Source organism: Stegostoma tigrinum, chromosome 2 (assembly GCF_030684315.1).
Source record: "Stegostoma tigrinum isolate sSteTig4 chromosome 2, sSteTig4.hap1, whole genome shotgun sequence".
Lineage (NCBI taxonomy): Eukaryota > Metazoa > Chordata > Chondrichthyes > Orectolobiformes > Stegostomatidae > Stegostoma > Stegostoma tigrinum.
The window spans coordinates 68,703,691-68,719,257 of record NC_081355.1 but is presented as its reverse complement, the minus strand read 5'-3'; the positions used below and the strand labels follow the sequence as shown (position 1 = coordinate 68,719,257).

At 43.7% G+C, this 15,567-nt stretch overlaps 1 protein-coding gene across 4 annotated transcripts in view; it reads left to right on the top strand.

Annotated features, from left to right (window-relative positions):
• The window catches only part of dgkb (diacylglycerol kinase, beta), a 752,355-nt gene that overhangs the window by 485,698 nt on the left and 251,090 nt on the right, over positions 1–15,567 (top strand). For all 4 annotated transcript variants that reach the window (XM_048520589.2, XM_048520551.2, XM_048520559.2 and 1 more), the window contains one exon: positions 9,741–9,805. In XM_048520589.2, the coding sequence (XP_048376546.1) occupies positions 9,741–9,805 (65 nt within the window). The remainder of the gene's footprint in view (positions 1–9,740; positions 9,806–15,567) is intronic.

The window sequence follows — 15,567 nt, the reverse complement described above, 5'->3', positions numbered from 1 at the left end:
GATGGTTGCAAACTGTCTCAGGGGCTGGCAGCCTGATGTTGCACTCCCAAGTGCCTCTGATTCGGATTCCGTGCTAATTCCAAAATCTTGGCCTGCACCTCTATTTTCACTTCCTTCCATAAAATCTGCAACTTCATGGCCTGACATATTCTATCCACTCTACCATTACCATCAAACCAGGAGATTTCCTTCTTCTTTATTTATTCATGTGATGACAGCATCAGTGGCCAGGCCAGCATTTATTGCCTATGACTAATTGCCAAGAGGGCAGTTAAGAGTCAATGACATTGCTGTGGGTCTGGAGCCATATGTAGTCCAGACCAGGCAGGGATGGCATCTTTCTTTCCGAAAAGACATTAGTGAACCAGATGGGTTTTTCCAACAATCGACAACGAAGTCATGATCATAATTAGACTCTTAATTCCAGAGTTTATTGAATTAAAATTTCATCATCTGCCATGGTAAGATTTGTATTCTGGGTCACCAGAACTTTACTGGTATTAACAGTCTAGTGACACAAGGCCATTACTTCATCAATGAAAAGTGCCAGAGGGCATACCCAGAACAGCACAAGGCATTCCCAAAAATCAGGTAACAAAGTGGTAAAGTAACAACACTGGATGACTTGCATAATAAATAGCAAAAAAGCAACATGTGATACTGAGCTCAGCAACCAGAAACCCATCAGATCAGATTTCAGCTCTGCTGTCTCCCTTATCCAGAGTAAAATAGTGGTGAGCAATTAAACAACTCACTGGAGGACAAGGCTCTTCAAATCACTTACCCTTAATGATGGAGAGTCTAGTGCATTAATGCAACTTGCAACAAACTTAAACCACAAGTGCCACTTGGATGATCCAACTCAGCTTCCTCCTGATGTTCCCAACATCACAAATGCCAGTATCCTGCCAAATTAATTCACTCCATGAGCTATCAAGAAATGGCTGAACACACGGGATACTACACAGGTTATAAGCCCTGACAATACTGAAGCCAGGCTACTTCTTTGCAGCTTCAATGCAGGAATCTACCCACCAATATGGAAAATTGCCATAGTCTGCTTTGTATGTGAGAAATGAAGACAATTCCAAACCAGGCAACTTATTGCCTCATCTCTCTGCTCTTGATCAGCAGTGAAGTAATAGGAGGGGTCATCAATGTGGACCTGCTCAGAAATAACCTGCTCAGTGACACCCAGTTTGGGTTCTGCCAGAGCAACTCAGCTCCTGACCGCATTACAGCCTTGGTTCAAATATGGACTAAATGGCTGAATTTCAGTGGTGTGAGTTTCAAACAATGCTGCTTTTCACTGAGTATGGCATTAAGAAGCCCTAATAAAACTAGAGCCAATAGAAATCAGAGAAAACTCTCCAGTGGTTGGAATCATAACCAACTAAAAGAAAGATAGTTGCAGTTGCGAACAGTAATTCTCCTGAAGTCCAGGACATCATTGCAGATAGTCCTCAGTCTGGTAAACTTGACCCACTATCTTTATCAATGCACAATCAATGGCTTTCTCTGCATTGTAAGGTCAGAAGTGGAGATGTTTACTGTTAATTGCACATTGTTTAGCACCACTTGTGACTGCTCAGATACTGGAGCAGTTCATGTCTAAATGCAGCAAGATCTGAGCAATATCCAGGCTTGGGCTGATGAGTTCCAAGTAACTTTGCACAGACTAGTGCCAAGCAATGTCCATCACCATCAAAAGAGAATGTAATCATTACCATTGGTGTTCAGTGGTATTACCATTTGCTAAATTCCTCCTATCTAAATTCTGGAGGTTAACATTTATCAAAAATTGGACTATGGATGTTAAAGTTGAGAAAATCATGTGAGCTGCTTTCCGACATTGAGTGTAAATTATTCCACCACCTGCATGTTTATCTCCAGGCCATGCACCACCCTGACTTGGAAAGCTCTTGTCATTCCTTTATTGTCACTGAGTCAAAATCCTGGAACTAATTCCCTAACAATAATGGTACTGTTAGGAAATATCGACAACAGAGGGACTGTAGTCGTTCAAGAAGGCAACTCACAATAACATCTTCTCAAGGGATAAACAGTAATCCAGCAATAAACAGTACTCCAGCCAGGGAAGCGCATGATCTATAAATGACTAAAAGAAACTTCAATATTTTGTTTAAGTCTTCTGTTTTCAGAACCACTTGCATCTTTCTGTTATCCAAGTTTAACACACTCCGATTGAGAGAATGCATACTCCTTTGGCATTCCTGTAGCAATGCATGAAGTAGGTGAAGCAGACCAATTTATGATGTTTCACATTGTAAATATCCAATGCTAGTTCTTTTGCAAATAGATGTTAGTGCTGTCTTTATTTCACAGAAAAGTGGCTTCAATGGACCATGTACTATAATACAATTGACAAGGGATCAACGGTATCACAGTTTTACTTATAGCTAAATCCAGTTTCTACAGTAGAACATCCTATCAATAACCACTTTGCACAGGTTTCAGAAGTCACAAGGGATCACCTTCATGTTCGATTAAGCTATCAATGCAAATTATTCACTCTGCTACTAAAAGCTAATGATGCACATACCTAAAGCTTTCAAGGGCATTGTAACATCCTGAATTTTCACCCTTTGCTCACATAAACACTACTGATTCCTTGATCTGAACTGCAATAGCTGATTGATTGCTTTCTAAATCTGAGTGGCACCAAATGTTAAACTTTGTTTCATGTTAAGCATCGATTTGGAAATATAATGGCAGGTTGTGATAATACATAAAGGGGATGGAAATTGGGAACTGCTACTTAACCTAAAAGTGTAATGAGATTTTGAATAATAATAATCATGCAGCATGATGAGACCTACAATAGGAAGTGTAAATGTTAAGTTAGATCTGGGTGCTTAACTCAATGTTGTTTTTTTGTGTCGATTATGTTGACGAGATCTTTCCTGTATTCTTAAACCTACAGAATTCCAAAATAGTTGCACTTCTAATGGACAGCAATCATGACCATTGAGAAGAAAACTATTTGTTGCAGTTTCAAGCCAATCATTTAGAATGGTTTGTTTCATTCAGCCAGAAGTTTAATATTATGTCAGGCTACATTTTGTTTACAACACACTTCAAAGTTTAAAGTTTGCAAAATGCATTCTAAATCGGATATTTTGATCAGATTTATGAGGTTAAAATGCACCTACATGTAATTACAAAAATTAAAATATTTCAAAAATGGAGGAGGAATTAATAATTTTCAAGCTAAAATCAACAGATAGGAACAATTGATAGGACCAAACAGGAATTGATCAGGTTCCTCCATGTTATGTGTGATATGTTCAAAGATTGTATTTCAAAATAGTAATGTGTATACAGACCAAGTTATTATCACATAAAGTAATTCTTTCTCACCTAATCTGTTTCAATAATTTGTAAAAATAATTAGAAGATTTATATTTTTGAACTCTTTGCACAAGCAGTGTATCTTCTAAGGAAACATATTTAGAGATAGGAGGAACTACAGATGCTGGAGAATCTGAGATAACAAGGTGTAGAGCTGGATGAACACAGCAGGCCAGCAGTCCAGACCCGAAAGCTAATGTTTCAGGCCTGGACCCTTCTTCAGAAATGGGGGAGGGGAAGGGGATTCTGAATTAAATAGGGAGGGGGGGAGGCGGATGGAAAGTGGATAAAGGAGCAGATAGGTGGAGAAGAGACCGACAGGTCAAGGAGGTGGGGATGGAGCCAGTAAAGGTGTCTGTAGGTGGGGAGTTAGGGTGGAGGTTAGTCTGTCAAGGGAAGATGGACAGGTCAAGGGGGCGGGGATGAGGCTGGTAGGTAGGAGGTGGGGGTGGGGCTTAATGTAGGAGGAGGAGATAGGTGGGAGGAAGGACAGACAGGTCAGGGAGGCAGGGATGGAGCCAGTAAAGGTGAGTGTAGGTGGGGAGTTAGGATGGGGGTAGGTGGGAGGGAAGACAGACAGGTCGAGGGGGCGGGATGAGGCTGGTAGATAGGAGATGGAGATGGGGCTTAAGGTGGGAGGAGGGGATAGGTGGGAGGAAGGACAATTTAGGGAGGCAGGGACGAGCTAGGCTTGTTTAGGGATGTGGTCGAGGGTGGAGAAATTTTGAAGCCTGTGAAGTCCACATTGATACATTGGGCTGCAGGATTCCCAAGCAAAATATGAGATGGTGTTCTTGCAAACATCAGGTGGCATCATTATGGCACTGCAGGACGCCCAGGATGGACATGTCATTCAAGGAGTGGGAGTGGGAGTTGAAGTAGCTCGTGACTGGGAGGTGCAGTCGTTTGTCGCGAACCAAACATAAGTGTTCCACAAAGCAGTCTCCCAAACCTCCACTTGGTTTCCCCCATGAAGAGGAGGCCACATTGGGAACAGCGGATACAGTAAGCCACATTACCGGATGTGCAGATGAACATCTATTTAATGACAAGGAAGTCACAGCTACCTAGAATACACCTCTTCTCATCCACCTTCCTGCAAAAATGCCATCACCTATGCCCATTTCCTTTGCCTTGGCCGCACTTGCCCCTGAGATGAGGCATTCTATTCCCGGACATCCCAGATGTCCTCGTGTTCAAGGACTGCAACTTCCCCACCTCAGTGGTCAAGAACACCCTTGACCATGTCTCCCGCATTTCCCGCACCTCAGCCCTCACACCCCCTCCTTGCAATAAAAACCAAAACAGAACCCCCCTCGTCCTCACTTACCACCCCACCAACCTCCGGATTCAATGCATCATGCTCTGCCGCTTCAGCCATCTACAATCCGACCCCACCACCAAGGACATGTTTCCCTCCCCGCTTATCTGCTTTCCAGAGGGACCACTCTCTCTGTGACTCCCTTGTCTGCTGCACACTCCGCTGCAACCTAACCACCCCCGGGACTTTTCCCTGCAACCGCAGGAACTGCTACGCCTACCCCTACACCTCCCCCGTCACCCCCATCCCAGGCCCCAAGAAAACCTGCCACATTAAACAGACGATTCCCTGCACATCCGATAATGTGGTATACTGTATCCGCTGTTCCCGATGTGGCCTCCTCTACATTGGGAAAACCAAGCTCGGTTTGCGACAAACGACTGCACCTCCCAGCCGCGAACCACTTCAACTCCCCCTCCCACTCCTTGAACGACATGTCCATCCTGGGCCTTCTCCAGTGCCACAATGATGCCACCCGAAGGTTGCAGGAATAGCAGCTCATATTTCGCTTGAGAACCTTGCAGCCCAATGGTATCAATGTGGACTTCCCAAGCTTCAAAATCTCCCCCCTCCCTACCGCATCCAAACCAGCCCAACTCGTCCCCGCCCCTCTGATCTGTCTGTTCTTTCTCCCACCTATCTGCTCCTCCCACCTCAACCCCAGCCCCACCTCCTACCTACCAGCCTCATTCCCACCTCTTTGACCGGTCCATTTTTGCTTGACTGACTGAACCTTATCCTAACTCCCCACCTACGCTCACTTTTACTGGCTCCATCCCTGCCTCCTTGACCTGTCCGTCACCTCGCCACCTCTCTGTTCCTTTATCCATCTTCCATCCGCCTGCCTCGCTCTCCCTATTTATTTCAGAATCCCTTAGCCCTCCCCCATTTCTGAAAGAGGGTCTAGGCCCGAAATGTCAGCGTCCGTGCTCCTCTGATGCTGCTTGGCCCGCTGTGTTCATCCAGCTGTACACCTTGTTACCTAAGCTATATAAAGACTGATTTTCTTCTATTGCCCCATTAAAACTTAACCTGAGAGTGCTGTACTGCAGAAATTCGAGTAGAGACTGTTTACGTAAGGTTTCCCTACCCAAAGCACTATGCTGTGTAGCAGGGCTACCTCAATTTCAACTGATGTAGGAACAAAGACAAAACACTCAGTCCGTCATTCTGTTGGTGCTCATTCTCCACCTGGTGCTGTCAGTCAGGATCCTTTACAAAAGTAAGCTGTGAAGATTGTGGGATAATAAAATGTGAGGCTGGATGAACACAGCAGGCCAAGCAGCATCTCAGGAGCACAAAAGCTGACGTTTCGGGCCTGGACCCTTCATCAGAGAGGATGCTGCTTGGCCTGCTGTGTTCATCCAGCCTCACATTTTATTATCTTGGAATTCTCCAGCACCTGCAGTTCCCATTATCCGTGAAGATTGTGGCTTCTCTTTTCCATTTGGTAGGTGTGAAAAGGGTTGTCAGAAACAACTGGAAGCTCCTGAAAGATGAGCTGTGAATTATAATTGGCCAGGCGAGCAGAGCTACAGGCACTTTGTTGTAATAATTGTCAAAAAATTCCAGAAAAGAGGCATGTTCTGCTGCAAGCCAACAGCAAGAGATAAGTTCACACGCCACCTCAAACTCAGGTCCGTTCCCATTCCCAGGAGTATTTTAATTCTCCTAACGCAGACCAGAAAATAAGCTTGAAGTTTGATTGCTGCAATCCACTGTTCAACTTTTTCCTGGAGGTGGTGGGGTGGAGAGGGACACTGGCTATGCGTGGAGAGGGACACGGGCTGGGGGCAGAGAGGGACACGGGCTGGGTGCAGAGAGGGACACTGGCTATGCGTGGATAGGGACACTGACTGGGTGCAGAGAGGGACATGGGCTGGGGGCAGAGAGGGACACTGACTGGGTGCAGAGAGGGTCACAGGCTGGGTGCAGAGAGGGACACTGGCTATGCGTGGAGAGGGACACGGGCTGGGGGCAGAGAGGGACACTGACTGGGTGCAGAGAGGGACACTGGCTGGGTGCAGAGAGGGAAATTGGCTGGGGGCGGAGAGGGACACTGACTGGGGGCAGAGAGGGACACTGGCTGGGGGCAGAGAGGGACGCTGGCTGGGTGCAGAGAGGGACACTGACTGGGGGCGGAGAGGGACACTGACTGGGGGCAGAGAGGGACACTGGCTGAATGCAGAGAGAGGCACTGTCTGGGTGCAGAGAGGAGCACTGGCTGTTTGCAGAGAGAGACACTGGGTGCAGAGAGGGACACTGACTGGGGGTTGAGAGGGACACTGTCTGGGTGCAGAGAGGGACACGGGCTGGGGGTGGAGAGGGACACTGGCTATTGCTGGATGGGGACACTGACTGGGGGGTGGAGAGGGACACTGGCTATTGCTGGATGGGGACACTGACTGGGGGGTTGAGAGGGACACTGGCTGGGTGTGCGGAGAGGGACACTGGCTGGTTGCAGAGAGGGACACTGGCTGGGTGTGCGGAGAGGGACACTGGCTGGGGGTGTGGAGAGGGACACTGGCTGTGGGTGTGGAGAGGGACACTGGCTGGGTGCAGAGAGCAGCACTGGCTGGCTGGGTGCAGAGAGGGACACTGGCTGAGTGCATTGAGGGGCACTGGCAGTTTGCAGAGAGGGACACTGGCTGGGTGCAGAGGGACACTGGCTGGTTGCAGAGAGGGACACTGGCTGGGTGTGTAGAGAGGGACACTGGATGGGGTGGGAGTGGGACACTGGCTGGGGGTGTGGAGAGGGACACTGACTGGGGGTGTGGAGAGGGACACTGGCTGGGGGTGTGGAGAGGGACACTGGCTGGGCCTGGAGAGGGACACTGGATGGGGTGGGAGTGGGACACTGGCTGGGGGTGTGGAGAGGGACACTGGCTGGGGCTGGAGAACGACACTGGCTGGGTGCGGAGAGGAACACTGTCTGGTAGGTGGAGAGGGACACTGTCTGGATGTGTGAAGAGGGACACTGGCCGGGTGTGGAGAGGGATACTGGCTGGGTGTGTGGAAAGGGACACTGGCTAGGTATGCGGAGATGGACACTGGCTGGGAGGCAGAGTGGGACACCTGTTGGGTGCGGAGAGGAACACTAGCTGGGAGGCGGAGGGGGACACTGGCTGGGTTTGTGAAGAGGGACACTGGCTGGGTGTGGAGAGGGACACTGGCTGGGTGTGGAGAGGGACACTGGCTGGGTGTGCGGAGATGGACACTGGCTGGGTGCAGAGAGGGACACTGGTTGGGCGTGGAGATGGACACTGGCTGGGTGCAGAGAGGGACACTGGCTGGGCGTGGAGATGGACACTGGCTGGGGGTTGAGAGGAACACTGGCTGGGTGCAGAGAGGGACACTGGTTGGGGGCGGAATGGGACACTGGCTGAGATGTGGAGAGAGACACTAGCTGGATGTGGAGAGAGAGAAGCAAGTCGAAAGAAGTAATTTTCTTTTTCTTTGCCAATACCTGTGCTCATTGTAATAGCTTGAATACACCTGAACTTAGTTTGAAAATAAGCTGAGAACATGTCGTGCCGAAGTGCTGACAATAGGAACTGTATTTCAGAACAGAAAATAGAGTGCAGTTCCCAGCAATGTTGTCATACATGTACTTGCTAAAAAGAGACATTTCAGCTTCCAAGCTGCATGTGATAACATTGACCTTCCTAAAGTAGGTATATATCACCATTCACCATTTTGCACTCATTTTTGCAGGACTATAAGTTATAGATTAACTAACTCATAGCAAATAGGAGCTGTTGTATACATTGTGGGCCAAAGTGTCTATTCCGCCATTTGGTAAGGTTGTAGGGTGAAAACCAGCTTCAACTCCACTTCTCTACCTGCTCCCTACATCCAGTGATTCTCCAACAGAGAAATACCTGTCTGTGTCTGCCTTAAATGTATTCAATAATGGGGCAAGCATAGCCCTCTGGGGTACAGAATTCCCTTTGATTGAACAAGTCTCTCCTCCTATGGAGTCTTAAATAATTGATGTAACCAGAAGGCAACTTGCTTTATACAAAGGCTCTTTATACAAATATTCCCTAGTCTTTCTTTAGTTAAAAGTTTCACATTTTTGAAAACTATTTTCATTTTCTTTTCTGATCACTAAAGTATCTCGTTATCCTTCATCTTCTGACTAGTGTCCACTCATTGAACCTGTCAAATAACTTCACTACATCATTGTGCCCTCCTCACAAATTAAATTTCCATCTACCGTTGTATCATCTTCAAATATGGAAGCTGTACTCCCAATCACTTCCTCTGAGGCATTTTTATAGATTGTTAATACTGAGGCCTTATCACTGATACTTGTGGAATTCCACTGTCAACCTGAAAATGCCCTGTTTATCACAACTATCTGCTTCCAATGCATCAAACAATCCTCTGGCAATTCTAATATTCCATGAGCTCTTATTTTGAATATCTATTTTTGTGTGGAAAATTATTGAATGCATTTTGAAAATCTAATTATTCTACAGCTAGTGGTTTCCCATTAGTCACTATTTGCGTCCTTCTAAAAAAAGTTGGAAATTCAATTTCCCTTTTGTAAAAATGACATTGATTCTGTTCAATCATACAATGTTATCCCGAGTGGATTGTTTAAGACTTGCTTAAAATCAAATTCCAGCATTTTCCTAAAGACTTTTTTTGACACTAGGATTCTGTCTTATACATATCTGTGTTTCTTATTTTTCTTGACTAACAGTATCACATTCACTAATTTCCAGTCCACTGAAACTATTCTCAATCTAGGAAGTTATTATAATCATCTCTGTTGTTATAACTTGTAGAACCCTCCATAGCAAAAACACCGGTTTACAGCAGGTAGCTAAGTTTATTGAGGCATTCAGTGATTTATATATAGACATGAAATGCACCACGTATAGTGGTACAAAATGGAAAATGTGGATCAACAATCTGCTTTGCATTTACCCAGTTTTCTTTGCCATTGTGGAAAATGTATTATATTCTTGTCTGTATCATTTATAGTTATGACCGATTGCCTTTTTCACAGTTTTTTTTCCTTTGGCTTTGCTTTTAGGATGCATCAATAGCCCACAGATTCCATATCATGCGAGAAAAACATCCTGAAAAGTTCAACAGTAGGTAAGATATCATTCACAATATTCTGCAACATAGTCCTAATAACAAAGGATTAATATTAAAATGAGCCACGTCACCATTATGCTCGTAGATTCACTCTGTAGATCAGTTTGTTTTGTCAAACAGCAGATCTATCATTTGTGTAATTGTATAGATTTATTTTACAATCTTCATATCTGAATCTTTTCTACAAGCTCTGGGGGAAATTTTTAATCTATTTAAAGCTGAAAAATGAGTTGCACACATGTATAATGGAAACTATTATAGTACAAGATAAATTATTCTATTGTTTAAACGTAATGTCCTTGTAAATATGCACATTTATGCCGCAGCCTCTGGCACTCGCATTTCTCAATTCTTATGCACTTTCTTTGCCAATAGACAGAACCAACTTGAAATGAAATGCATAGGTTTGCTTGGTCAGCTCAGTTTCATTACTAACCACAGTTTGAGAAACATGTTCACACATATGCAAAGAATATCCAGGTTCTGGAATTGAAAAGCTATGATTATGACAAAAATTAAGGGATGCAGATATTTAAATTGAAGTCGTGGAATAGGAACCCACCTTAACCCCCAAAGAGGTCGTGCAGCTTTTGCAGATACTGCAGCCCATTGATAACCCTTACTGATGCTGAAGGGCAGTGAATTAAGAAGCTCCGAGCGAAAATGAATTTAAAGGAAGCCACACATGCAGGCATTTATTATTAAATTCTACAGCCAAGAGAAGCCAACAGTTTATTGTGACTCCTGATGAAAAAGGTGGTGCTTAAAAGGGGAGGATAGTTTTCCTTGTTTACACTCCAGGGCTGTTTAGCTGTAACTCTGTACTATGTGCATGGAGATGGAGATAAGCTTTAGGTTATGGATGACTATTCATGTCACCAGTTTTCTCCAGCCCTATGCTATATGCTAGCTTCTGGTGTTAGTGCAGCAGATGGTAAAACATTACAGCTAACTCTCGCAGCCAAGTATCCTCTGAAAACAGTTCTCCACGGAAGATGTCAGAACACAGATATGCTTGGTGACATCTTGGCATTCACAGCCATTCACACTATGCTTGCTGCTGATCTCCTTGTAGTGCTTTCATACATGCAGTGCAAGCTCACCACACTGTAAGTATTTCTGAAGAGCTATCCAGTGTGAAATGTCAGTGTTTGTGACCCCAGTTGACAATCGGAGTCTGTACATTCACAAAGTGGGACCTATGTGCTGATAGGAGCTTATAACAACACCAGTCCTACAAATCTCTGTTTATCCTCATCTTTTATAAAGGGACTGTCAAAATTGGTAGAAGAAAGAGATTACAAAGTCTTTTGGGTAGTCTGTCATAAAACAACTTCCCAAATGTCTCTAGAATTATTCTAGCTTCCTGCATTCTACATAATATCCAAAGGAAGGAAAGATTCCTGCTTCTGGAAGCTGATGGAGATGATAATGATGACAACAGTGAGACAGCAGTGGCTAGTTTCTTCTTTAAATCAATGATGTCAAAGTGAAAGAGCTTGCTTAACTCTCCATATTACAACATATTTCCTTAAAAAGAAGTACAGATGATGGTAAAAGCAAGACAGTACCTTGATAACAGCACAAGAAGGTGAGACTGCATAATAAGAACCATGCTTACCTTTACAATACTTGTAATTATCTGCTCTTTTTAATGTATTGAAAGATCGGATGCTCCAAAGGACATTATCAAGCATTGAGGCATGGAGACATTACAATAGATATCTAAAAACTTGGGAAGAGAGGTATGAAGCATCTTAGAAGTAAACAGGGTACCCAGGTACACTGAGCCAAATGGTTGCCTCAAGAGAAATGCTGTTGAGGCTAATCTTACAAAATCAAATTCCTGGTGCACAGCCTTGCTGACCAGGAATACATAGCATAAAATTTATTGTACAATGTCTAAAACTTTTATATTTGTTTCTCCTAATGGATGAAAAATCTTGGGGAATATGTCCCCAAATCCATAACATGGCACTATTGTAGTTTTGTGTTGGCAATTTTGAAAAATAGCTTCTTTAAAATTTAAATTCATGCTCTCATTCGTTTGTCAGAAGTGCTGTTATATCCTGGTGCTGTGATTTGGAATTAATCCACATTGAAACTGCTCTTTCTTACTTTTCATCACGCTCTCGCTTAGACTTAAATTTGTGGACTTTGAAGGCTCAATTGCCAGAACACACAGACTGCATGTGTCCCGTGGGCCTTTGTTTGGACTCCTGCCTTTTTTAATACTCTACTTAATTACTGAAAGAACCTGTTCTGACTGCATATGAGCAAAAGAACTGTGAACTCCCAACATGCTGTTAAGCGTTGTATAAATATGGTATGATAGAGAGACATGTATTGCAACTTTTTTATAATTGAAAGTGCTGAGAAATTATGAGTATTAGATAATTGTTGCAAAGGTGTAGTTTTTCCAAGGATATCACTGCTATTGAGTCAGTGGAGTAGATGACAATATCCACTAATAGTTTAGAACATATGCTGTTATCCAACGTTGATTAAAAACAAATGTTCAATGTCCAACATCTCAATGAGCACTTCCAATTTTAAAGGTGACATCTTACAAATGAAAACAGTATGAAATATTATTCAGTGATGGTGGATCGTGGCTCTTAATATGTAAGTGTGAAAGACTTCTAATTCATGAGCTTCTGAGGTTATGAGCAAGATATAAGAAGACTTTCTTTATCAGTGAAAAGTGTTTGGAAATTTCTTCCCAGCTTTTACCTGTTGCTACTTGAATATCAACATAATATTTTTATCCATAGGAAATATTTAAATTCACTGTCCATCTCATGGTATTGACTATATTTGTTAACTGTCAATTTATTTTTCTTTCAAATGAAACTATGATTTCTTTTCTTTCAAATAAAACTACTACAAGTCTGGCATATGTGAAAAGAAGATGGTACAGATAGAATGTGTGAAAAGAAGATGGTAGAGATAGAATAGAATCAGAGCATGGAAAGATTTAATAATGGAGATGGGGTTTTTAAAATTAATATATTGAGGGATTTGAAATATTTGTAAATCATTGATGATGACACGATGAACGAGTGGAATTAAGAGCAATATTTGTGTCCCGATATGGACAGCATAATAGATGTAGTGGGCTTGTGATTTTGTGTTACTGCCCAATTAGCTGGATTGCCAGTGCCAGCTTGTGCCATTTTCCCAGGCACCAAATCAGGAAGGTAACAGGTAATGGCCCACAAGCAGCAAGTATCTTTTTCAAGGTTAATTACAAATGATGGCAAATATCTTTTGGCTTCATGAGCATGTATGTTGCCTAGATGCATTGTCCAATGGCAACTTGGGATCCCTGTACTCCAGGCAGAGGAGGTCCCTGCAGTCCACCCCCACCTCCACCTCCAACTACCGACAGCCACTGCTCTAGGCTGCCTTTTGGAGGAATTTCTCCTCCTCCGTGTTATTCAGTTAGCTGTGGCCATTTTTAAATTTCACATTTTTTATTTCAGCCGGCAGGGTCCAGACTCAAAATTCAAAATCCTACCAAGAGCATGGGACAAAATATGCATTCAGAGCTTCGGACAAATTATAGTACAGCTTACAAAATGTGGACAATAGGATACAAACAAAGCATCTAAATTGTTCTACTTCAAGTTAACAATTGCATATAAAAATTTTTCAGTGTTAGATTGCAGAGATTGGAACAGCAGTGGGCAATTACACTAGTGATCTTTGTAACAGAGATGATGTGAGGTGTATAATTAAATCTTAGTTTGCATAAGATGGAGATACTTGAGGATATTTATCGAAAATTGTGTTTATGTAGATTTACTTTAAATCTGTTATTTTGTTTTATGTAGGTCCTTTGACACAGTTTGTAAAAGGAAAAGCTAGCAATCTTTGCATCTGACAGTGACCAGCTCACTAGGAAGAAACTCCATCCTTCATTATTGCAGTAATTGGAAATGAGCGATGTAGTGTGGGTTAGTGGATTAGCTACTATAGATCTTATCCACTGTAAGGCAAAATCAAATTGATTTTAATCCCTTGGAGAAAGGGCTTTAGCAGCTGAACTTGTTATCTAAATGGTCATCCATGTTCAATATCCTATATAATATTTGATTTTCTGAGATTGTTGATGGAAGATTTATTGGAAAACGTTGAATCATACAGGAACAATAAGTGAAACTCTCAGACTATTTTTTTCTAAACATATTTGCAATCTCCCAATAAATGAAGAAAAGCTTTTTTTTTTAATGAGGCAGCAGAAGTACTGACCCAGAAATGGGAGGTGAACCTGCTTCGATGATCAGTGGGATTTGAGGGCATATTTTGCTGGCAGCAGTCAATGAACTGGCAGACCATCCCTAACAGCTGTCAGCCCAGTCAGAGAGTTGACAGCTTAACAGGCACCTGGTGGTGGTAACCACCGGAAGGGCTGCCTCTGGCGGATGTTTGGGGGGGGGGGGTGGTGGGGCAGGAGAGTGGGGTGCATCGGTAGCTGATACACTCAAAATGTGGTTGAAGGAGTCTGACAAGTAGGATTCAGCAGTTGGAGGTTGGGGTTATGAGTCTGAGCAAACCTTGCGAGCCTTACTGCAGGGTTATTAATGCTACCAGAGTCACCTCTCTTTAGAACCACACAGTGCCCGAAAAGGAGGTCCTCCTAACCCATAGAACCCACTAGATTTAACTGACAGATTTAACTCCCACATGATGGTAGACCACTCCAACACAAACAAAATGCACAGAAACAGAGAGTGGCCTTTCATTTTCCACTTAAGTAGTCTGCACTTAAGGCTGGTGACACATCTGCCATCTTTCTCAATGCTTTAGACGTCAGGTGTGCCACCTCACATCTTAAAGTGCATTTTTCCAGCACCTCCTTCTATACAATCTGCCTCCACACAGCTGATAGAACATCGAACAATACAGCGCAGAAAAGGCCGTTTGGCCCTCAATGTTGCGCCGACCTGTGAACTAATCTAAGCCCCTCCCACTACACTATCCCGTCATTATCCATATGCTTATCCAAGGACTGTTTAAATGCCCCTAAAGTGGCTGAGTTAACTACATTGGCAGGTAGGGTGTTCCACGCCCTTACCACTCCCTGAGTAAAGAACCTGCCTCTGACATCTGTCTTAAATCTATCACCCCTCAATTTGTAGCTATGCCCTCTTGTACAAGCTGAAGTCATCATCCTCCGAAAAAGACTCTCACTGTCCACCCTATCTAATCCTCTGATCATCCTGTATGTCTCTATTAAATCCCCTCTTAGCCTCTTTCTCTCCAATGAGAACTGACCCAAGCCCCTCAGCCTTTCTTCATAGGGCCTGCGGTCCAGACCAGGCAATATCCTGGTAAATCTCCTCTGCACCTTTTCCAATGCTTCCACATCTTTCCTGTAATGGGGCGACCAGAACTGCACGCAATATTCCAAATGAGGCCACACTAGCGTTTTGTGCAGTTGCAGCATGACATCACAGCTCCAGAACTCAATCCCTCTGCCAATAAAACCTAACACACCGTAAGCCTTCTTAACAGCACTGTCAGCCTGGGTGGCAACTTTCAGGGATCTATGTACATAAACACCAAGATCCCACTGCACATCCACACTACCAAGAATCTTTCCATTGACCCGGTATTCTGCCTTCCTATTATTCCTCCCAAAGTGAATCACCTCACATTTATTCGTATTAAACTCCATTTGCCACCTTTCAGCCCTATTCTGCAGTTTATCCAAGTCTCCCTGCAACCTGCAACATTCTTCCACACTGTCCACT